Source organism: Coregonus clupeaformis, chromosome 12 (genome assembly GCF_020615455.1).
Source record: "Coregonus clupeaformis isolate EN_2021a chromosome 12, ASM2061545v1, whole genome shotgun sequence".
In the NCBI taxonomy this organism is placed as follows: Eukaryota; Metazoa; Chordata; class Actinopteri; order Salmoniformes; family Salmonidae; genus Coregonus; species Coregonus clupeaformis.
Window position 1 is genome coordinate 36,682,360 of NC_059203.1, and position 25,661 is coordinate 36,708,020.

The following is a 25,661-nucleotide window of genomic DNA, read 5'->3' on the forward strand; positions in this document are numbered from 1 at the left end:
ACTCCGCCAACCCTGATGTTTTAGCAGTGTCTGAATCCTGGCTTAGGAAGGCCACCAAAAATTCCCCAACTACAACATTTTCCGTCTCGATAGAACTGCCAAAGGGGGTGGGGTTGCAATCTACTGTAAAGATAGCCTGCAGAGCTCTATCATACTATCCAGGTTTGTGCTCAAACAGTTTGAGCTTCTACTTCTAAAAATCCACCTTTCCAGAAATAAGTCTCTCACTGTTGCCGCTTGCTACAGACCCCCCTCAGCCCCGAGCTGTGCCCTGGACACCATATGTGAACTGATTGCCCCCCATCTATCCTTAGAGTTCGTATTGCTTGGTGACCTAAACTGGGATTTGCTTAACACCCCGGCCAACCTACAATCTAAACTAGATGCCCTCAATCTTACACAAATTATCAACAAACCTACCAGGTAAAACCCAAAATCTGTAAACATGGGCACTCTCATAGATATCATCCTGACAAATTGACCCTCTAAATACACCTCCGCTGTCTTCAACCAGGATCTCAGCGATCACTGCCTTATTGCCTGCGTCCGTAATGGGTCCGCGGTCAAACGACCACCCGTCATCACTGTCAAACGCTCCCTAAAACACTTTAGCGAGCAGGCCTTTCTAACCTGGCCCGGGTATCCTGGATGGATATTGACCTCATTCCTGGTTGTTCTTTAAAAGTGCTTTCCTCTCAATGTTAAATAAGCATGCCCCATTCAAAAAATTCAGAACTAAGAACAGATATAGCCCCTGGTTCTCCTCAGACTTGACTGCCCTTGACCAGCACAAAAACATCCTGTGGCGTACTGCATTAGCGTCGAAGAGCCCCGAGATATGCAACTTTTCAGGGAAGTCAGGAACCAATATACACAATCAGTTAGGAAAGCAAAGGCTAGCTTTTTCAAACAGAAATTAGCATCCTGTAGCACTAACTCCAAAAGGTTTTGGGACACTGTAAAGTCCATGGAGAATAAGAGCCCCTCCTCCCAACTGCCCACTGCACTGAGGCTAGGAAACACTGTCACCACCGATAAATCTACGATAATCGAGAATTTCAACAAGCATTTTGCTACGGCTGGCCATGCTTTCCACCTGACTACCACTACCCCGGCCACCAGCTCTGCATCCTCCGCTGCAACTTGCCCATGTCCCCCCGCTTCTCCTCACAAATTCAGACAGCTGATGTTCTGAAAGAGCTGGAAAATCTGGATCCCTACAAATCAGCTGGGCTAGACAATCTGGACCCTTTCTTTCTAAAATTAGCCGCCGAAATTGTCGCAACCCCTATTACTAGCCTGTTCAACCTCTCTTTCGTAACGTCTGAGATCCCCAGAGATTGGAAAGCTGCCGCGGTCATTAACCCTCTTCAAAGGGGGTGACACTCTAGATCCAAACTGTTACAGACCTATATCCATCCTGCCCTGCCTTTCGAAAGTTTTTTAAAGCCAAGTTAACAAACAGATCACCGACCATTTAGAATCCCACCGTACCTTCTCCGCTATGCAATCCGGTTTCCGAGCTGGTCATGGGTGCACCTCAGCCACGCTCAAGGTCCTAAACGATATTATAACCGCGATCAATAAAAGACAGTCCTGCGCAGCCGTCTTCATCGACTTGGCCAAGGCTTTCGACTCTGTCAACCACCGCATTCTTATTGGCAGACTAAATAGCCTTGGTTTCTCAAATGACTGCCTCGCCTGGTTCACCAACTACTTCTCAGATAGAGTTCAATGTGTCAAATCGGAGGGCCTGTTGTCTGGACCTCTGGCAGTCTCTATGGGGGTGCCACAGGGTTCAATTCTCGGGCCGACTCTATTCTCTGTGTATATCAATGATGTTGCTCTTGCTGCTGGTGACGCTCGGATCCACCTCTATGCGAACGACACCATTTTGTATACATCTGTCCCTTCATTGGACACTGTGTTAACAAACCTCCAAACGAGCTTCAACGCCATACAACACTCCTTCCGTAGCCTCCAACTGCTCTTAAACACTAGTAAATCTAAATGCATGCTCTTCAACCGAACGCTGCTTGCAGCCGCCCACCCGACTAGAATCACTACTCTCGGCGGGTCTGACCTAGAGTATGTGGTCATCTACAAATACCTAGGTGTCTGGTTAGACTGTAAACTCTCCTTCTAGACTCACATTAAGCATCTCCAATCAAAAGTTAGATCTAGAATCTGCTTCCTATTTCGTAGTCTACACAGTGCCATCCGTTTTGTCACCAAAGCCCCATATACATATTCGTCGCCACTGGCTCCAGGTCATCTATAAATCACTGCTAGGCAAATCCCTGTCTTATCTTAGCTCACTGGTCACCATAGCAACACCCACCGTAGTCTGCGCTCCAGCAGGTATAACTTACTGGTCATCCCCAAAGCCAACACCTGCTTTGGCCGTCATTCCTTACAGTTCTCTGTTGCCAATGACTGGAACGAACTGCAAAAATCTCTGAAGCTGGAGACTCTTATCTCTCTCACTAACTTTAAGCATCAGTTGTCAGAGCAGCTTACCGATCATTGCACCTGTACACAGCCCATCTGTAATTAGCCCACCCAACTACCTCATCCCCAACTACCTCACTAACTTTAGGCGTCAGTGTCACGGATTCTGCCGAGACTGCCCTTACTTCTGGTTCGGGCAGGCTGCGGCGTTCGTCGTCACCGGAAATACTAGCTGCTGCCACTCTGTTTTATGTTTCTATGTTCATCTAGTTGTTGTCTAGTGTTGCACACCTGTTTCCCATTATGGTATTATGTCCTTCCCTATTTAACCTGTTCGCTCCCACTGTGTGTTGTGCGTGTTTGTTACTTGTTACGAGTGTCGTTTGTGAGCAGGTTTGCTCCTCCCTGTGTTGGAGGTTTTGCTTGTTTCTTTACTATACAGTAAAGTAGATTTTCATTTCATTCTGTGTCCTGCGCTTGACTCTGGCCTACCGCATTCCACAGACATTCATGACAGAAACACGCACCACTATGGAGTCAGCAGGAACAGCCGGATTAACGGAGACAATGGAGGAACGAGTCCAACGACAAGAGATGATGATTCAGACTCTCGGTGTCACCATGGAACGAGTGTTCCAGACGATGGAACGATGGGAGAGAGGTGGTATCCCGTCACCATCTCCAACCACTCAACCACCTACAACACTGGTCACCACTCCGCCACCTGGGTCCAGTGGGATTCGGCTCTCGCTCCCGAGGGCATATGACGGTACACCTGCCGGGTGCCAGGGATTTCTCCTCCAGGTAGAGCTCTACCTGGCCACCATTCACCCGGCGCCCTCGGGATACGAGAGCGTTTCCGCCCTCATCTCCTGTCTATCGGGGAAGGCGCTTGAATGGGCCAATGCCGAGTGGGGAGGAATAGACTCGAGAACTGTCCGCTACGAGGATTTCATTTTGAACGTCTGTTCCACCTACGACAGGAGATGAGGAGCGTGCAGGAGTTTGCGCTGGAGTTTAGAACTTTAGCAGCCAGCGCGGGATGGAATGAGAGGGCCCTGATCGACCATTATCGTTGCAGCTTAAGGGAGGACGTCCGTCGGGAGCTGGCCTGCAGGGACTCCGATCTCAACCTGGACCAACTGGTGGACATGTCCATCAGGTTGGATAACCTGTTGGCAGCCTGCGGACGTTCTGATCAGGGGCCGTCCATTCCATCCCCCAGCACCTCCGAGCCTACCCCCATGGAGCTCGGAGGTGCTGCGGTTAGGGAGACGGGGAGAGGGACCACCCTCCCCAGCACCGACCAGCAGTGTGTCATCTGCGGCCACAGTTGGTGCTGGGGAGGGTCCTCAGGAGGTCGAGGCAGCAGGCAGGGCACTGGTCAACCGTCTCAGGTGAGTAGGCACCCGACTCACCCAGAGCCCCCTGTTGCTAATCTGTGTATTGATATTGTTTTTCCAGAGTTTTCCCCCCATTCCCAGCATAAGGCGCTAGTAGATTCAGGCGCGGCTGGGAATTTTATTGATCGCCAGTATGCTCGTAGTTTAGGGATCCCTACTGTGTCTGTTGATAAACCTTTCCCTGTGCATGCATTAGATAGTCGCCCGTTAGGGTCAGGCATAATCAGGGAGGTCACCACTCCACTTCTGATGAGGACGCAGGGGGGTCATGAGGAGAGGATTAGCCTCTATCTGATTGATTCTCCTGCATATCCTGTGGTGTTGGGACTTCCCTGGTTAACCATTCATGACCCCACAATTTCATGGCAACAGAGGGCTCTCAAGGGATGGTCCAGTCAGTGTTCAGGGAGGTGTGTAGGAGTTTCCTTTGGGGCAACTACGATGGAAAGTCCAGACCAGGTTTCCACTATGCACATTCCTGCCGAGTATGTCGATTTGGCTATCGCCTTCAGTAAAAAGAGGGCGACTAAATTACCACCTCATCGTCCGGGGGATTGCACGATAAATCTCCAGCTAGGAGCTGCACTTCCCCGGAGTCACGTGTATCCTTTGTCTCAGGAGGAGAGGGCGGCTATGGAGACATATGTCACCGAATCTCTGAGACAGGGATACATTCGGCCATCCACTTCACCTGTCTCCTCGAGTTTCTTTTTTATGAAGAAGGATGGTGGTTTACGCCCGTGCATTGATTACCGTGGCTTAAATCAGATTACCATCAAGTACAGCTATCCATTACCCCTGATAGCTAGTATGACGGAATCATTGCACTGGGCACGGTTCTTCACAAAATTGGATCTCAGGAGCGCGTACAACCTAGTGCGTATCCGGGAGGGAGATGAGTGGAAGACGGCATTTAGTACCACCTCTGGACATTATGAGTATCTTGTCATGCCATACGGGTTAATGAATGCTCCATCAGTTTTCCAATCATTTGTGGATGAGATTTTCAGGGACCTGCACGGACAAGGGGTAGTGGTGTATATTGATGACATCCTTATATACTCCACTACAAGGGCCGAGCATGTGTCCCTGGTGCGTAAAGTGCTTAGAAGACTGTTGGAGCATGACCTGTATGCTAAGGCAGAGAAATGCCTGTTCTTTCAGGAGTCCATCTCCTTCCTAGGGTACCACATGTCCGCGTCTGGGGTGAGGATGGAGAGTGACCGCATTTCGGCCGTGCGTAATTGGTCGACTCCAAACACGGTGATGGAGGTGCAGCGATTCTTGGGGTTTGCCAAGTACTACCGGAGGTTTATCCGGGGCTTTGGTCAGGTAGCGGCTCCCATTACCTCGTTGCTGAAGGGGGGACCAGTGCGTCTGCGGTGGTCAGCTGAGGCGGACAGGGCTTTTAGTCACCTGAAGGACCTGTTTACCTCGGCTCCAGTGCTGGCTCATCCGGATCCCTCCTTGGCCTTCACGGTTGAGGTGGACGCGTCCAAGGCTGAGATAGGCGCTGTACTTTCTCAGCGCTCGGGCACGCCACCCAAGCTCTGCCCCTGTGCTGTCACGGTTCAGACAGACGACAAGAGGACCACAATTGCGTCACACCAGAAAGTTTATTAAAACTTAAGGGAAAAGGGAAGTAGGGAGTGAGTGAAGGCTCCAGGGGTTATCCCGTCCAATGTGCTGGGTCTGTGCCCCCCCCAGTGGCAGCGATGCGTCCGATGGCGCGGTGGTTGGTGGTCCAGAAGTCCTGGGGGAGGAAACACAGACACAACAGGGCGGGATGAAACAAGGCAGAAGTACAGTTCAAGGGAAATCCAAATACGTTGTAGCAAGGCAGAAGGCTGGTCAGAGTTACCGGGGGTCGAAGAGTAGTCAGGAGTCGTAATGGCAGAGAGCAGGTCTGGTTTTCCTGGGGCAGAAGAGTATCCAAGAATCAGGCAGGTCCGGGGGTCACAAAACAAGGGTGAGCCAGAAGCGCGAGCACACAGGTTCGGGTGTGAGCTTTGCAGACGATCTGACAAAGGAGAGCTGAAAGACGGGACTTTAAATACTGGGAGAGGTTAGTGGGTAATGCAGCGCAGCTGGCAGAGTAATTAGAGCCGAGCAGAGCAGGGACAGGTGGAGCTCGTTAGGCTGAGTAGAGAGAGAGAGATGAGCAGAGTGGAAGATAGTGGAAACACATTAAGGTGGTAACCCGGTGGAGTGAGAGGGCTCATGACAGAACCCCCCCAAGGGCGGCCCCAGAAGTCCCAAGAGCAACACCACGCCGGGCGGAGGGAGGCCGGAGGAGGGCTAGAACTCCTCCCGAGCGGTCAGCGAACGCCCTCATCCTCGGAGGAAGCCGGAGGGCCGTGGTCGGGGAGATGGGACAGGTCCCGAGACAGGATCAGGCACAGGACAGGAAGCCGAGCGGGCAGGACGGTTAGGGGATCCCTCTGGGGCGGCCCCTACGGATTGCAGGTTGATCAGGATGCCGTTGGTGGAAGGCGGTGATGAGAGTCCTATCCACAATCCGACTAGCTGGCACCCAGGTCCTTTCCTCAGGTCCATAGCCCTCCCAGTCAATGAGGTACTGGAGACCCCCTACCCCTCCGTCTGGACCGAAGCAGGCGGCGGGACGGTGTAAACCAGACCACCATCGGCGAGCCGTGGAGGAGGAGGACAAGGCGCAGCAGGGACCAGCGGACTCTCATGAATGGGCTTAATCTTAGACACATGGAAAGTGGGGTGCACCCTCATGGAATTAGGCAGTTGGAGCCGGACAGCAGTTGGGCTAATCACTCTTATGATAGGGAATGGGCCAATGAACCGAGGTGCCAACTTCTGCGACTCCACCCTGAGTGGCAGGTTCCTTGATGACAACCACACCCTTTGACCAACATGGTAGGTGGGAGCAGGGATTCTCCGACGGTTGGCCCGGTAGTGTAGCTGGCAACGGATCTGAGAAGTGTGGCTCGGGCCTGTGACCAGGTGCGGCGACATCGACGGGCAAGCGCAAGTGCAGATGGGCAAGTAACCTCCCCTTCCTGACTGGCAAATAGAGGAGGCTGGTATCCATAAACACATTGGAAAGGGGACATACCGATGGCAGAGCAGGTCAGAGAATTGTGTGCGTACTCCACCCATGTCAATTGCTGCGACCAGGAGTGGGGGTTGCGTGAAGTCATGCATCGCAGTGCCTTCTCGAGCTCCTGATTTGCCCGCTCTGACTGCCCATTGGATTGGGGATGGAATCCGGAAGTCAGACTGACTGTGGCTCCCAGCAGGTGACAGAACTCCTTCCAAAAAGCGGAGGAGAATTGTGGACCACGGTCAGAAACTACATCCTTTGGCAGTCCGTGGATCCGGAAGACGTGTTCCAGGACCACCTGGGCGGTCTCCTTGGCGGTTGGGAGCTTGGGGAGGGGAATGAAGTGTGCCATCTTGCTGAATCGGTCAACTATGGTGAGAATGACGGTCTTGCCCCTTGAAGGGGGCAGCCCCGTGACAAAGTCAAGGGCGATGTGAGACCAGGGACGTCTGGGCACAGGCAGGGGCTGCAGCAATCCGGCTGGGGGGCTGGCAGGACGACTTGTGTTGGTTGCAGATGGGGCAGGCTTGGACGAATTCCCGTACATCCTTTCTCAGAGCAGGCCACCAGAACCTCTGGGCGAGCAGGTTGTAAGTGCGGGTGGAGCCAGGGTGACAAGCTAGGCGGGAGTCATGTCCCCACTGAACGACCTGGGACCTTAGGTTTTCGGGGACAAAAGGCGGTCAGCTGGGCAAGTGCTGGGACCGGGCTGGTTACGGAGAGCTTCCAGCACCTGTTCCTCAACAGCCCAGGTCAGAGCTGCTACGATGCAGGGACTTGGCAGAATCGACACAGGATCCTTGGAGGGGTTGTCATCCTTCTGGAATTGACGGGAGAGGGCGTCTGGCTTGGTGTTGCGTGATCCAGGCCGGTATGACAGAGTGAAATTAAACCTGGTGAAGAACAGGGCCCAGCGGGACTGCCTGGAGTTCAACCGTTTGGCCGTGCGGATGTACTCCAAGTTCTTATGATCGGTCCAAGCGAGAAATGGAATGGTGGACCCCTCCAGCCAGTGACGCCACTCCTCCAAGGCAAGCTTCACAGCCAGCAGCTCTCGGTTCCCTATGTCGTAATTGCACTCAGAGGGGGACAACCGACGTGAGAAAAAGGCACAGGGATGGAGCTTCCTATCCTCCGCAGCCCACTGAGAAATCACAGCACCAACTCCCACATCCGGGCGTCCACCTCCACAATGAATTGCCGGTCCACGTCAGGCATCTGGAGGATGGGAGCGGAGGTGAACCTTACCTTGAGGGTACTGAAGGCCTTGTCGGCTGCTGGGGTCCAGGTGAAGGGTTGCTTGGTGCTGGTTAGAGCAGTGAGAGGGGCAGCAACGGTACTGTAGTTCCGGATAAACTTTCTATGAAGTTAGCAAACCCCAGAAACTGTTGCAGCTTCTTTCTGTTCTCCGGAACTGGCCATGGCGTGACTGCTGATACTTTGGCAGGATCCATTTGGATACTTCCCTCTGCCACTATGTACCCCAGGAAGGCCACTGTCTTGACGTGAAACTCACATTTCTCTGCCTTGGCGTAGAGGAATTCTCAGAAGACGATGAAGGACTTGCTGGACATGGCGGGTGTGTTCAGACAGGTTTCTGGAGTAGATTAAGATGTCATCCAGGTAAACGAAGACAAACTTGTTTAACATGTCCCGCAGTACATCATTCACTAGAGCCTGGAACACAGCAGGAGCATTGGTGAGGCCAAAAGGCATAACCAGATACTCGTAGTGGCCTGTTGGTGTATTGAATGCGGTCTTCCATTCATCTCCCTCCCCGGATCCGCACTAGGTGGTAAGCGTTTCTGAGATCCAACTTGGTAAAAACAGTGGCTCCCTGGAGCAACTCAAAAGCAGAGGTGAGCAGAGGGAGAGGGTAACGGTTCTTCACTGTGATGTCGTTGAGTCCCCTGTAGTCGATGCAGGGGCGAAGAGATCCGTCCCTCTTCCCCCACAAAGAAGAAGCCAGCACCAGCCGGAGATGAAGATGAACGGATCAATCCTGTGGACAGAGAGTCATTGATGTAGTCCTCCATGGACCTTCTTTCAGGAGCAGACAACGAATAAAGACGGCCCCTTGGAGGGGCTGTTCCAGGGAGGAGGTCGATGGCACAGTCGTGCGGTCGGTGAGGGGGCAGAGATGTGGCTCTTGCTTTGTTAAACACTTCTCTGAGACCATGGTAGCATTCTGGGACATGGGAGAGGTCAGGGGCGGAGTTAGTAGGTACTGGCCGGGGGGTAGTGCGGCAGCAAGCAGGCAGGTTCGGTGGCAGTCCTCTCCCCACTCCCTGATCACCCCGGTCACCCAGTCGAGCTGAGGTTGTGCCGGCGGAGCCATGGGTAACCCAGGATGAGGGGGTTGGCCTGGAGAGGGGAGCAGGTGAAACTGGATAGTCTCTTGATGGTTTCCGGACAGACCCATCAAGACCGGGGGCCGTGACATGAGTGACCGATCCGAGTAAGTGTCCGTCCAGTGCCCGGGCAGGAATAGGAGGTGTCAAACGGAGGTTCTCCAGTCCCAGTTGGCGTGCCAGCTTGATGTCCATTATGTTGGCTTCGGCGCCAGAATCCACCAGAGCAGCCAGGGTGTGAGTAGAGTCAGAGAGGCGGAGGTGAACTTGCAGCAAGGGGTTTGCGGTCGGAGGACTGGATGGTCATTGAGCTCAACCGGACTCCCCCTATGCCCGGTGAGCTTCGGCTTTTAAAGGGCAGGTTACCACCACGATGTCCATCACCTCCACAATAGAGGCAGAGGTTTGAGGTGAAGCGGCGCTGGCGCTCTGCAGGAGTGAGAGAGGCTCGCCCAATCTCCATAGGCTCAGACTGATCAAGCTGACTTGGGTGAGTGGCAGTAGCTGACAGGAGCCCAGTCGGATCTCTCCGAATGCCGGTAGTTGGTGGACCTTGGCGCCCCCTCTCACGGCGACGGGTCTGTATCCTTCTGTCGATCCGGACAGTCAGTGCGATGGCTTCATCAAGAGTGGAAGGCAGTTCATGGGAGACCAACTGCGTCCTTGATATAGTCAGCCAAGCTATGGAAGAACGCGTCCACCAACGATGGTGTGTTCCAAGAACTTCGTCTTGCCAGGGGTTCGGAAGTCGATGGAATGGTCTGCGACTGTACGTCTGCCTTGTCGAATACTGAACAGTTCACGAGACGCCTCTGCGGTTGGTGAATCCAGGTCAAACACCTTCAGCATCTCCTCAGCAAACAGGTCGAAGGTTGCACATGCGGGGGTTTGACGTTCGAACTCTGCTGTTCCCCAGAGTCGAGCTCGGCCCGTCAGGTGAGTGATGGCATACCCGACCCTAGCCCCCTCCGTGGCGAAGGTCCTTGGCTGCAAGGAGAACTGAAGTCGGCAGCTAGTCAGGAATGGCCGGACCTGGGTAGAATCGCCGTTGAACCGCTCGGGGTTTCCAATCTTGGGTTCGGGGCAGCGGCTGAAATGACCGGGGCAGGTAACTCGGAGGCAGGGCTGGTGGGCAGACTGGCTGGGGTAAGGTTGGTGAGGAGTTGGATGATCCTGGCGAGTTGTTGTTGCTGCTGCTGGGACTGCTGCTGGTGCTGCTGGAACTGCTGATGCTGTTGGTGGCCGACCTGAAGCAGAGAGGTGATGTCGCCGCTCATGCGACCTAGCTCTCTCTCAGTGTGTTCCAGGCGTAGCATGGCGGTGGGTTGCTCAGGTTCTTCGGTTTCCATGTCGGGGGAAGTGTGCGCTGAGTCCATGATGGTCAGATCGTACTGTCACGGTTCAGACAGACGACAAGAGGACCACAATTGCGTCACACCAGAAAGTTTATTAAAACTTAAGGGAAAAGGGAAGTAGGGAGTGAGTGAAGGCTCCAGGGGTTATCCCGTCCAATGTGCTGGGTCTGTGCCCCCCCAGTGGCAGCGATCGTCCGATGACGCGGTGGTTGGTGGTCCAGAAGTCCTGGGGGAGGAAACACAGACACAACGGGGCGGATGAAACAAGGCAGAAGTACAGTTCAAGGGAAATCCAAATACGTTGTAGCAAGGCAGAAGGCTGGTCAGAGTTACCGGGGTCGAAGAGTAGTCAGGAGTCGTAATGGCAGAGAGCAGGTCTGGTTTTCCTGGGGCAGAAGAGTATCCAAGAATCAGGCAGGTCCGGGGTCACAAAACAAGGGTGAGCCAGAAGCGCGAGCACACAGGTTCCGGGTGTGAGCTTTGCAGACGATCTGACAAAGGAGAGCTGAAAGACGGGACTTTAAATACTGGGAGAGGTTAGTGGGTAATGCAGCGCAGCTGGCAGAGTAATTAGAGCCGAGCAGAGCAGGGACAGGTGGAGCTCGTTAGGCTGAGTAGAGAGAGAGAGATGAGCAGAGTGGAAGATAGTGGAAACACATTAAGGTGGTAACCCGGTGGAGTGAGAGGGCTCATGACATGTGCTTTCTTTTCGAAGAAGCTCAGCTCGGCGGAGCGCAACTATGATGTGGGGGACCGGGAGCTGTTGGCTGTGGTCAAAGCCCTGAATGCGTGGAGACATTGGCTTGAGGGGGCTAAACACCCTTTTCTCATTTTGACTGACCACCGCAATCTGGAGTACATCCGAGCGGCGAAGAGGTTAAACCCTCGCCAGGCAAGGTGGTCCATGTTTCTAACCCGTTTTGTTTTCACCCTTTCTTACAGGCCAGGCTCCCAGAACGCTAAGGCAGATGCTCTGTCCCGACTGTATGACACGGAGGAGAGTTCCGTGGAGCCTACTTCCGGCGTCGTGTCTGGTGGCACCGGTGGTCTGGGAGGTTGACGCGGACATCGAGCGGGCATTGTGTAACGAACCCACTCCTCCCCAGTGTCCAGAGGGTTGTATGTACGTACCGCTGGAAGTCCGCTATCGTTTGATCTATTGGGCTCACACGTCACCCTCCTCTGGTCATCCTGGCATCGGTCGGACAGTGAACTGTCTTAGTGGGAAGTACTGGTGGCCCACCTTAGCTAAGGATGTGAGGGTTTATGCTTCCTCCTGCTCGGTGTGCGTCCAGTGTAAGGCTCCTAGACACCTGGCCAGAGGGAAATTACAACCCCTACCCGTTCCACAACGACCGTGGTCCCACCTATCGGTGGATTTTATGACTGATCTTCCTCCCTCAAAAGGGAACACAACCATCCTGGTCGTTGTGGATCGGTTTTCTAAGTCCTGTCGCCTCCTTCCTCTGTTCGGAATCCCTACGGCCCTACAAACTGCCGAGGCCCTATTTACACACGTCTTCCGGCACTACGGGGTGCCTTGAGGATATAGTGTCTGATCGGGGTCCCCAATTCACCTCAAGGGTTTGGAGGACGTTCATGGAACGGTTGGGGATCTCGGTTAGCCTTACCTCAGGTTTTCACCCCGAGAGTAACGGGCAGGTGGAGAGAATCAACCAGGAGGTGGGTAGGTTTCTGAGGTCGTATTGCCAGGACCGGCGATGGGAGTGGTCGGTTTTTCTACCCTGGGCAGAGATGGCAATAAACTCCAACCGCCACTCCTCCACTGACCGCACTCCTTTCCAGTGTGTGTTAGGTTATCAGCCGGCCCTGGCACCGTGGCATCAGAGCCAGATCGAGGTACCTGCAGTGGATGAGTGGGTTCGGCGCTCACAGGAGACCTGGGACGCTGCCCATGAACGCCTGCAGCGGGCCATCAGGCGGCAGAAGGCGAGCGCCGACCGCTACCGCAGTGAAGCCCCGGTGTATGCACCGGGGGACCGGGTCTGGCTCTCAACCCGAAACCTGCCCCTTCGCCTGCCCTGCCGTAAGTTGGGTAGGCGGTTTGTGGGCCCATTTTAAGTCCTGAGGAGATTGAACAAGGTATGTTATAGGTTACAGCTTCCTACTAATTATCGCATTAACCCCTCATTCCATGTGTCTCTCCTCAGGCCGGTGGTAGCTGGTCTCATCCGACTCGCCCCGCGCCGCGTCCTCCTGGCCGTCCCCGAGGCCGGTGTCGACGCACGGCTGGAGCCGCGCGTCGGGCGGGGGACTGTCACGGATTCTGCCGAGACTGCCCTTCCTTCTGGTTCGGGCATGTTTGTGTTTGTTACTTGTTACGAGTGTCGTTTGTGAGCGGGTTTGCTCCTCCCTGTGTTGGAGGTTTTGCTTGTTTCTTTACTATACAGTAAAGTAGATTTTCATTTCATTCTGTGTCCTGCGCTTGACTCTGGCCTACCGCATTCCACAGACATTCATGACAGTAAGTTGTCAGAGCAGCTTACCGATCACTGCACCTGTACACAGCCCATCCAACTACCTCATCCCCATATTGTTATTTATTTTGCTAATTTCCACCCCAGTATCTCTATTTGCACATCATCTTTTGCACATCTATCATTCCAGTGTTATTACGAAATTGTAACTATTTTGCACTTTATTGCCTTACCTCCATAATTTACTACATTCACTGTATATATATTTTCTGTTGTATTTTTGAATTTATGTTTTGTTTACCCCATATGTAACTCTGTGTTGTTTTTATCGCACTGCTTTGCTTTATCTTGGCCAGGTCGCAGTTGTAAATGAGAACTTGTTCTCAACTGGCTTACCTGGTTAAATAAAGTTTTTGTTTTTTTTATGAATTTCACCTTTACGTCTATTACGACTGTCATCCACCCAAAGGTGAAATTCATGCATCCAAGTTATCCAGCAAGGCCATTTTCTTGGCCAAACAGAAAGGACACATGTTATGTACCAAAAACAAGGATCATATTCTGCACAATTAAGGCACCAACCACTGCAACTGGTCGGAACTGGGTAAATCCATTTTAATTCAATCACTTTTTGACAGCTCCCGTTTTGATTTGAAAGAAAACCTTCCATAAATATTTGCCCATTGTAGAAGTGCTCAGAAAATGACTTTCTGGACCTGAATGCCAAAACATTAAAGAGATAAAGGTGCTCAAAGTTGACCAGTTTTTGCATAACCCACCATACCATGAGACATCCATGTCTTCATCACTAGAAAAGATAAACGGTTGAGATATAATTTAAAAGCTTACAAACAGGGTTGTCAAACTTTTGTATAATTTCTGGATTTTGTTTATAAATATTATATCATTTTTTAACCATTAACGCCAATTATTTAAAAACGAGTAAACTCCGATTATTTTCATATTCGCATATGTTGTAGCATAGATCCTATTTTACATCATTTGAGGTTTTTGTATTGTGCCCGCCATCGGTTGAGACACAACATGCTCTTGAATACAGGGTGGGTGTCATGTTTTGGCTGATAAATGTACTAAAATGGGGATTCAATTCAAATGTATACTTTCAAAATGGTACACAAAGATGGTTGTAGGTCCAAACCAATATTCCCTCTAAGCTGCGTGAGTGCGCGGGGGACTGCCGTGCAGAAGAAATGTCAGCCCACTCAGAGAAGCACGAGATTGAACTTCACTCAACTTTGTAGAGTTTTCCCCATTCGTTAACACTATTAACGTTTCCCTTTTCTGTGGGAATTGTGATCGAATCAACGCAATATTAGCCACTTTCAATGCAACATACCGAAACAAAACAAACTATACAAGAGATTTTGTTGTAGGCAGAACGCATCAGAGTAGGATTCTATTGCATTGACAGGCATGACTCAGGCCCGTACTGGTGCGCCATAACCAATCAGAGCTGCAGTAGGCCTATATGCAAATAGACCATTGCCATATATGGATCTGTGCCATTAACTTTGAACTGGACTGTTTTTACAGCATAAGCGGTGATGAGTAGATGCGCTTGTTTTGAGATCAAAGCGAGAGCTACATGTAGCCACGTGTGCACATTTGTTCATATCCTTTGCTAGTTAGTGAGCTATTAGCCCAGTTATAGATCATTTGTAGTCAGCAATGGGGGAGTGATTGCTTCCTACATGAACAAAAAACGTGTGCATTTTTAGACATCTTTGAAAAGCGAGTCAGGTAAAGAGCTTTTTATGTCTTAAAGGCATCATTTTTCTGATTCTCTGTAATAAATGGTATGGGAATAATGATGCATTTTATTTTGTAAAGTGGTTTCTTGCATCAAACAACACAACAACATTTTCAGTCATATCCTTGTCTGAAGGACAAGTGGATAAACAGGTTAATGTCAAATCCTCCATCAAAAGCATTTTCTCCATTGCTTTTGATGGTAGGCCACTCTAGTAGGCATTACGATCAAATAGCCACAGTAGCCTACTTGACTACTGTTAAAACTAATTTAAAGTGGGTACAGCCTCAGTGTTCACAGTAAACACATGCCGGAAGTTGCACAGAATTTTCAAGTTTGCGCTCAGCCGACCTGAAATTAGCTCAGTGACAAAAAAGGTTTGAGGGAACATTGGTCCAGAAATCAGAGAATGTTAAATGGGAATATCTGTTGTTTTTAATTATACTGTCAATCCTCTATAGGAAACCTTTTGAAATCATAGAAATATAGGTAATAGAATAGACATGACCACTTAAGTTGACATTTAACGGTGGGTGGATCGGCAGCCATCTTTGTGGTAGTAATTAGAAGTTACAATTTCATTTCAATTTACATTTCAATGGTGTACCAGATAAATTGCAGTAGTCTGAAGGGATAGGTCCATTCTATGAATTATATTTCTATGACTGAAATGACACCCACCTTGTATACAAGAGGGTGTTGCGTCTCAACCGATAGCGGGCACAGTACAAAAACCTCAGACGATGTAAAATAGGGTCTAAGCTACAAATTATGCAAATATGAAGAAAAATATAAGTTTCCGTGTTTTTTGATAATTGACGTTAAAGGTCAAAAAATGACATTTGTATAAAAAACATTTTTTCAAGAAATTATGAAATAGTTTGACAACCCTGTTTGTAAGCTTTTAAATTATATCAAACTCAACTTATCTTTTCCAGTGATGAAGACATGGATGTCTCATGGTAGGGTGGGGTATGCCAAATGGGTCAACTTTGCGCACCTTTAAGAATTTAAGCCAAACTGTAACTAGGCCACTCAGGTACATTCAATGTCGTCTTGGTAAGCAACTCAATTGTATATTTGGTCTTGTGTTTTAGGTTATTGTCCTGCTTAAAGGTGAATTTGTCTCCCATTGTCTGTTGTAAAGCAGACTGAACTAGGTTTTCCTAGTTCAGAGACTTGTACCGAAGCAACTCTTGCATTGTCTTGGCTGTGTGCTTAGGGTCGTTGTCCTGTTGTAAGGTGAACCTTCGCCTCAGTCTGAGGTCCTGAGCGCTCTGGAACAGGTTTTCATCAAGGATCTCTCTGTACTTTGCTCCGTTCATCTTTGCTTCGATCCTGACTAGCCTCCCTGCCGCTGAAAAACATCCCCACAGCATGATGCTTCCACCACCATGCTTCACTGTAGGGATGGTGCAAGGTTTCCTCCAGACGTGACGCTTGGCATTCATGCCAAAGAGTTCAATCTTGGTTTCATCAGACCAGATAATCTTGTTTCTCATGGTCTGAGTCCTTCAGGTGCCTTTTGGCAAACTCCAAGCGGGCTGTCATGTGCCTTTTACTGAGCAGTGGCTTCGGTCTGGCCACTCTACCATAAAGGCCTGATTGGTGGAGTGCTGAAGAGATGGTTGTCCTTCTAGAAGGTTCTCCCATCTCCACAGAGGAACTCTGGAGCTCTGTCAGAGTGACCATCGGGTTCTTGGTCACCTCCCTGACCAAGGCCCTTCTTCCACGATTGCACAGTTTGGCTGGGCGGCCAGCTCTAGGAAGAGTCTTGGTGGTTCCAAACTTCTTCTATTTAAGAATGATGGAGGCCACTGTGTTCTTGAGGACCTTCAATGCTGCAGAAATGTTTTGGTACCCTTCCCCAGATCTGTGCCTCGACACAATCCTGTCTCAGAGCTCTACGGACAATTCCTTCGACCTCATGGCTTGGTTTTGCTCTGACATGCACTGTCAACTGTGAAACCTTATATACACAGGTGCGTGCCTTTCCAAATCATGTCCAATCAATTGAACTTACCACAGGTGGACTCCAATCAAGTTGTAGAAACATCTCAAGGAAGATCAATGGAAACAGAATACACTTGAGCTCAATTTCGAGTCTCATAGCAAAGCGTCTGAAAACTTATTGTAAATAAGGTATTTCTGTTTTTGATTTTTTATAATATTTAATTTGCAAACATTTCTAAAAACCTGTTTTCACTTTGGCCTCATGGGAAATAGTGTGTAGATTGACGAGTAAAAAATATAATTTAATCGATTTCAGAATAATGCTGTAACGTCACAAAAGGTAGAAAAAGGAAAAGGGTCTGAATACTTTCCAAATGCACTGTATGAGTATATGAAATATATGAAATAAATGTTACCAATAAATCATAAAGATACTGTATATCTGATATTTATAAAAGGGCAATTTTCCTTCATTTTTAAACCAATTTTAAACCTAAATCCAATGACATGTTTTGAAATGTTTTGATTTCATGTTGAGTTCACGTTAGTTGACAACTTAACCAAATCAAAACTAGACATTGAACTGACTTCTGTGCCCAGTGTGAAGGGCACTCTTTTCCTTCGGATATGAATGATGTTTCATCACCTTTGTTAACCTGCTTTTCCCCTTCAGGGAGGACATCTTTAATATTTAATGTGGTAATCATGTTTGTAATTCATGCCTCAGTAGACCATATTTTGTTTCATTAAACATTTCATGGATGACGTGCAAATTCTTGTTTGATTATTCAACCAGACTTTTCTGAAATCTCAGGGTAGGAGGACAGCCATCTCAGAGTAAAAATGTAGCAGACGGAACACAGCCCAGTAATATTTCCCTCACTGAAGACAATACACAAATCACATGAGTCTTCGTTCCAGTTCAGAGATAATCAGAGCGGTCAGATTAGAGCTGTGTTGATCCGTTCTGTCCTTGTCCCCTTCTCTCCCATCCCCATCCTGCCTAGGGGCCATGAGGTAGGGTCCCTCTGAACCCCTGTGAGACACACCGTAATCCCAGCGCACGGGACACAGCTGGGACTCAGCATCCTGATCTTTCACAGTCTATTCCACACAGGGACACACAGCTACGTTCTGTCCCCCATCCAGACCTCATACTCTCCAGCCTGTCCATCTGTGTCTGCAGAGGAAGGTGCACCAGGGGACCTCTCTCTGTCTCATTCTTTCTCCCCCAGTCCACACAGGTATCCCAGAGGGGAACAAATACCACAGAGCTCAGTACCTCTCTGGAACTCTCTGTCATCGGATCTCTAGGTTCAGGACTCAACAATCTAATCATGATTAGATCACTTGGCCACAAATCATTTTCTAGCTGGGTCGTTCCAGGAGTTAAAAGCCTGTTATATTAAATTAAGTGCCCTTTAATATGAACCACATGGTTTTCACTATCATTGTAAAGCCCTAGTTATTTTGTTGCTTTGAGAAAGTAATTTCTTAAGATTCAAATCAAATTCTATTTGTCACATGCTTCGTTAACAACAATGCAGATTCTTATTTATTATGCAGATTCTTATTTATTTCATGTGATTAGTGAATTATTTACGCCTGTCCCTCATTTTAAGGTCAATCTTGTTACGTGAACTGAACACTTGTTTTAATATGGTTAAACTACTCCTTAAAAAAAAAATTTTCAATAGAAACATTGAAGATATATTCAAATCATAGTGTAAAAGCAGGTGAGCTGCTTCTACTCTTTTTGGCCATTTTCTGGTGTTTAACAATAATGAAAAAGTGAAGCTTGCATTCAATTGCCCCTCCCTGTTGCACACCAGCTTCCATAGAGTGGTGAGGAGGAGCTCTGCGGACCCTTCGTGTCCAGAAGTAATTTAGCCATTAATTGTAGCCATTGGCGCTCTGTAGAGTTGCTATTTTCTCGAGTTTTCTCATGTCAATTAACTTGTGACATTCCTGGACTACTCATTCTACTAATAAAGTCAGATTTAATCAACAAATACGATAGTCAGTTAAAAAAAAGTTTAAGGGTACAAGACTGTGTACATATCTGGCTGTGTTGGCAAAATTACTACATTTCCCATCGAACCAAGTGGGGAGAGCCTGCCCGTTGTCATAGTTCCAAGATCAGTCAGAAACGTCCAGCTAACCCTACGCCAATGACGACGGTTAATGTCAAAACTGAACTTGGATCTGCGTTAAGTAGCAATGATATCCTTTGTCACCATTGTCTTACGACACAACAGATACTAGCGCGAACCAGTCATGACTATTCAACAAAACAATAAATCATTTTCAAGTTTCTTTCCAGAGAATTTCTTAGCTACATGATTTTATAACTAACTAGCAAAGGAGTTTTGAAGTTGAGGGTGCAATTTATGAAGTTTGGCAATGTATTGGTCTTCACAAAGTTCGCTGCTTCAGTGTTATGAGATATTTTTGTCAGATGTTACTATGGTATACTGAAGTATAATTACAAGCATTCCATAAGTGTCAAAGGCTTTTATTGACAATTACTTTAAGTTTATGCAAAGAGTCAATATTTGCACTGTTGACCCTTCTTTTTCAAGACCTCTGCAATCCGCCCTGGCATGCTGTCAATTCACTTCTGGGCCACATCCTGACTGATGGCAGCCCATTCTTGTATAATCAATGCTTGGAGTTTGTCAGAATTTGTGGGTTTTTGTTTGTCCACCCGCCTCTTGAGGATCGACCACAAGTTCTCAATGGGATTAAGGTCTGGGGAGTTTCCTGGCCATGGACCCAAAATGTCGATGTTTTGTTCCCCGAGCCACTTAGTTATCACTTTTTCCTTATGGCAAGGTGCTCCATAATGCTGGAAAAGGCATTGGTCGTCATCAAACTGTTCTTGGATGGTTGGGAGAAGTTGCTCTCGGAGGATGTGTTGGTACCATTCTTTATTCATGGCTGTGTTCTTAGGCAAAATTGTGAGTGAGCCATCTCCCTTGGCTGAGAAGCAACCCCACACATGAATGGTCTCAGGATGCTTTACTGTTGGCATGACACAGGACTGATGGTAGCGCTCACCTTGTCTTCTCCAGACAAGGTGTTTTCCGGATGCCCAAAACAATCGGAAAGGGGATTCATCAGAGAAAATGACTTTACCCCAGTCCTCAGCAGTCCAATCCCTGTACCTTTTGCAGAATATCAGTCTTCCCTGATGTTTTTCCTGGAGAGAAGTGGCTTCTTTGCTGCCCTTCTTGACACCAGGCCATCCTCCAAAAGTCTTTGCCTCACTTTGCGTGCAGATGCACTCACACCTGCCTGCTGCCATTCCTGAGCAAGCTCTGCACTGGTGGTACCCCGATCCCGCAGCTGAATCAACTTTAGGAGACAGTCCTGGCGCTTTCTGGACTTTCGTGGGCGCCCTGTCGCCTTCTTCACAACAATTGAACCTCTCTCCTTGAAGTTCTTGATGATCCAATAAATGGTTGATTTAGGTGCAATCTTACTAGCAGCAATATCTTAGCCTGTGAATCCCTTTTTGTGCAAAGCAATGATGATGGCACGTGTTTCCTTGCAGGTAACCATGGTTAACAGAGGAAGAACAATGATTTCAAGCACCACCCTCCTTTTAAAGCTTCCAGTCTGTTATTCTAACTCAATCAGCATGACAGAGTGATCTCCAGCCTTGTCCTCGTCAACACTCTCACCTGTGTTAACGAGAGAATCACTGACATGATGTCAGCTGGTCCTTTTGTGGCAGGGCTGAAATGCAATGGAAGTGTTTTTGGGGGATTAAGTTCATTTTCATGGCAAAGAGGGACTTTGTAATTAATTGCAATTCATCTGATCACTCTTCATGACATTCTGGAGTATATGCAAATTGCCATCATCAAAACTGAGGCAGCAGACTTTGTGAAAATTATTATTTGTGTCATTCTCAAAACATTTGACCACGAGTGTAGACGAAAACTAGCATAGTTCAGTTAGCCAGGGAAATCTGGGAAAAACAAGCTTGGGACAGGATATAGCTGGGCGCTAATTCAGGTCAGAGATTCTAGTTTTTATGCCCTGATATCAGGAGCAGGCAGCGAACATTTTGATTAAACAATTCAGTGACTGAAACGAATACATCAGATGACAAATACTTAAGTAGAGCAAATCGATATACAATCCTGAAATCAGCTGTAACTGTCAATAGTAAAACAAAGCTTAAAATTATGTTTGAGAGAACCTGAATCCAGAAAATGAATGACGACGCCTCACCACTCTATTCCCCCTGTCACAAAGGGATTTATCGCTGATTTAAGATGAAATTGTCAACCCTGTTACCGTCAATCCTGTTTTTTTTTTTTTTTTTTTTTCTTGAAATGGGAAAACATATTAATTTTTTAAGTTGAACATGTGCTCTTTATGACTGAATGTTAAAATTAGGTGAAATAAAACATTTTTAAAAAGCAAAACAGATGACCTTACCCAAAAGGCACTCTATTGATGGAATGACCCAGCTGTTATGCTTTTTGCTATGGTAGGCTCTGCTGTACACACTCCACATACATGCTTGTGTACAGTATACAGATACTGTACGCACATAATGTTGGAGAGCATTACTTAATAAATCCATTGACCAATCTTCAATAAATACTGTAAAACTTCAATTTATAGCCCGGCCATTTATCTGCTTCAATCACTGAACACAACCAGCGCTTATTGGAGACAGGTTTCTCTTTGAGACAGGTTTCCCTTTGAGCTAGGTGTCTATTTCCTTCAAGTGATACTTCAGGATTTTGGCAATGAGGATAGTATTTTTATATCGCTGCATCTAGTATGAAGGAAGTTAGAGGTAGTTTTATTAGCCAATGCTAACTAGCATTAGCGCAATGACTGGAACTAGCATGCTAGGTGTTACCATAGACGTCCAGTCATTGCACTAACGCTAGTTAGCAACTGTGCTCTAACGCTAGTTATCAACTTCCTTCAAACTGCACGCAGAGACATAAACTTCATTGCCAAAATCCCGAAGTATACCTTTAATTCACACAGCATTTTGCTCTATAACATTTTGAAAAGACTACCACACTGTTGTGACCAGTATGACCAGTGTAAACATTATATTAACAAATCCATCGCTGATCAGACTTGCAAAGACTAGACTGCCTGTCATACACCCCCCAATTTCACGCTTCAGCAACATGGAGAGCATTATTTGATATTGTGTTGTCTTTTTGGTGGCGCCATTGCTAGGATTTTTTATTTTTTTATGCACATGACCGTGGGAATATCAGAGCTGTGTACACGGTAACCTCGTAAACAATTCATTTAGACCCCGCGTTTATTTGAAACAGATGTTTATTTGCTGAAATGTATGGCGATGCCCGTCTATTAAAAGGGACAGGAGGCTATTTGAGACTCTGCATTTAATTGAAGTTTTATGGTAGGTATAGTAATGTGGAAATAAAATGATCATAACACACATCTATAATCCCAGCAGTGACACACAACGGAGATAGATAGAGTTGTTTACTGAATGAGGTTTGCTCTATGCTAATTGTCATTAAGTAGCCAATTTCAAGTGTGTTATCAGTATAAATCCGTCCCACCTAATTTATTTCAATCCGTCATTTTGCCGGGATGTGATCTCCTCTGAGCCTTTGTTCTCCTCTGGAACAGATTTCTCAGTCCCATGAAAGAGAGCTGCTTCTTTTATCAGAGTTAAAAACAAGCGATCAAAGGGATTTGATATCTGTTTAGAAAAGATTAAATGAGCCAAACTCACGACTTTAAGGACAGGAAATACACAAGTATAAATAACAACCAAGGGATCAGTTTTGTGTGTCTTCAACCTCAGTTTGTAAAGTAGATATACGCTGTATGTTAGGCAGTGTGTTGAGGTTGTGTGGTTAATTTTTGGAAAAGTAGTGATGTACTGTGAAACTCAAAAATAGCAAAAACGTGTGACTTTGTTTACTAAATCAAAGTCTATGTGACTTGATAACTCACCCTGTAGTCGCTGGCCGTGACGTAAAAGATGGGCTGGAAGGCCAGCCAGATGATACAGGTGGTGTACATGGTGAACCCAATGAACTTCGCCTCGTTGAAGTTCTCTGGGCACTTCCTGGTTTTAAAGGCGTAGACAGTGCAGAGGATGATGAGAATGCAGTTGTAGGTGAGGGATATGAGCATACTGGAGTCCTTGCTGTTGCACTTGAGGGTGACTATGTCCCTCCTCTCGGGGTTCACTTCCTTCCTGACCCCCGGGGCCTCCACCAGGAGCCAGACCATAACCACCACCAGCTGGCAGGAGATCAGACCCCCGCAGATGGCCACCTGGGAGGCAGGGCTGATGAACCTCGGCCGCTGGGCTCCGTCCTTCACCCCGCTGAAGATGCGTGCAATGCGATTGGTCTTGGTGAGAAGCGCAGAGTAGCACACAGCGAAGGAGGTGCCCAAGCCTAGTCGACGTAGGGTACACACAGCCATGGAGGGCTTGGAGATATAGATGAAGGTCATGCTGTAGCACATCAGAACACCCAGCAGGAGGATGTAGGACAGCTCCCGCCCGCTTGCCTTCACCACAGGGGTGTCGTTGTGCTTGAGGAAGAGGCCGATGATGAAGAGTGTACACATCATGCCCAGGCAGGAGATGGTAACAGGGCCTATAGCCCAGGCATCCTCCCAGCGGATGTACTCCTCGGGCAGGTTATAGCAGCCCGTCAGGTTGGCCAGGGGCCATTCGCTGAACTTGCAATCGGCGCAGGTGAGCTCGTCCTTCAAGTACTGGTAGGGCTGGCAGGGGATGCAGATCCAGCAGCACACGTCTCCAGGCTGCATGCTCTTCACCTCGTTCTTCCTGCAGGGGTCGCTGCATTGGGAGGTGGGTGCGGCATGGCCCTCCCAGGGGATCTGGCTGGTATTGAGGGTCAGATTCTGGGCCCAGTAGCCCACCTTACGGTAGACGTAGCGTCCGTCCTCTTTATGATAGTGAAAGATGTTGTAGCGGCCTAGGCTGTCTCCAAAGGTATCGAACCTCACCATGTTCTCTGTGTCTGCTGGACGGAATGGAGCTGCAGGGTGAGAAAGAGAAGACCATGGTCATGTTGTGATGGTTGAAAGTCAAATAAGCAAATTAATGTTGATCCTTAACAATACACTATTTAATTAACACTCTGAACTCTGACTTGTATTTTGAATTGATTGTGTTATTATTTCCTAGCATCATGTGTACAATGAATCCAGGGTCTTGGAGTCGACATGTTTTGATTGAATGAGCTTGTATCTGCTTCATCACTTCACCTCTCTGTATCTCCCCTCTGACATTCCATTCCTTTCACAACAGTAACTGATGCATCAGGGACACAGGTGCAAACCCAGCATTTACATAATTGAAGCCAGAAAGTTGAGTCTGTTTTCTTTGACACAGGCTTAATGCACTCGAATGAGAACCTCAGAGAGGTTTAAACGTGTTTTTTACTATTCAGGTGCCAACAACTATGGGTGTACAACAGATTCATTCAACACCATGGAATAAACAGTTACTATACAATCACTTGGTACCATGTCAAAAAGATTGAACATTTATCTTAACATCAATCCATTTGTAATGTCTAACTATGGAATAATACATTCTTAATGTCTAACTATGGAATAACAATTTGCAAGCCATGGATAGAAATACCAATGCATTTATAGCTAGAAAGTAAACAGAGCAAAATGACTGACTTGCAACTGGACAGTTGAGATTTTTTTAGATTATTTTAACCATTCTCAGCTGAATAGCCCCATTATTCTCCATAGAGAATCATCTAGTCTCTTTTGAACTAGAGGAAATGGGGCTTTGTAATGGATGAAGGATCACTTGTGACCCTGCTGTACTGCCATCTCCCCAAAGATCTCCATACACTTCAGGCTATCAGGCGATTCTAGTCTTGTAATCCAATCTGATGTCTTCTGACATGGACGGCTGAGATGGATAGCTTGGCTAGAGCAACCCTCATGGACTTTGAACCCCCCCCCCCACCACCATCACTCATGCATGAAAATATTCCCGCCTTTTACTCCATCACTACCTTAAGACTTGGAGACATACAGCTACTCATTCAAGGGTTTAGTAGTTAGATCATTTGGCTTGGTGGGGTTGTTGTTCTTTGTGTTGTACAGATGTGTTGATGCTATAGGGTTTTACATAAATTATCTGTTACACTGACTATCTCTGGTCACCACCTGACTGAAAATGCTGTTTCCTGATGAGGGTGTTTATGTGATTCCTATCTGTAATATTCAGGCTGTAGTCCAAGTCACTCTCCACCCACTCCAGGCAGATGAGATGCGTGACAAAATGAGCCTCAGCGTGTGAGGCTGGAAATTGATGTTTCATCTTTGCAAATTGAATCATTACAAGCTCTTATCTTCAGCAGATATATACAAACAACTAGAATTAGTCCTGGACTGTTCCCACGTACTGTAGGAAGGTAGGAATTGATACAATGGATCTAAATGTATGTAATCAAATTTGTCAGCAAGCAGGGCACTCATTGGCAGATTATGATTGCAGTATATCATGCAGTGCAGTTTTCATTTTCAACTTTATGTGTCGAGAGGCTAATAACAGACAAAGGGATAATATAGATGAAAGAGACCAAAAATCAAGTACAAAAAAAACTGTTGAATGTGGTCTATTTGTTCTCTGGCAATATGTCAGGTGTCAATGTGCAGCGGTAGGACGGAGTCAGGCGCAGGACACAGAACTGAGTAACAGACAAATCTAATTTCCACGCAGGGAAATACATAAGCTCACAGCAGACAAACACCAAACAACAAACAATCACGCACAACACCATGAGGGAACCAGAGGGTTAAATAGGGAAACAAATTAACGTGATGGGAACCA

General features: G+C 47.8%; 1 protein-coding gene across 1 annotated transcript in view; it reads right to left on the reverse strand.

The window, feature by feature from the left end:
• The window catches only part of LOC121577581 (metabotropic glutamate receptor 2-like), a 100,850-nt gene that overhangs the window by 13,224 nt on the left and 61,965 nt on the right, over positions 1-25,661 (reverse strand). Inside the window, exon 4 of the mRNA XM_041891310.1 lies at positions 22,775-23,838. Within this exon, the coding sequence (XP_041747244.1) occupies positions 22,775-23,838 (1,064 nt within the window). The remainder of the gene's footprint in view (positions 1-22,774; positions 23,839-25,661) is intronic.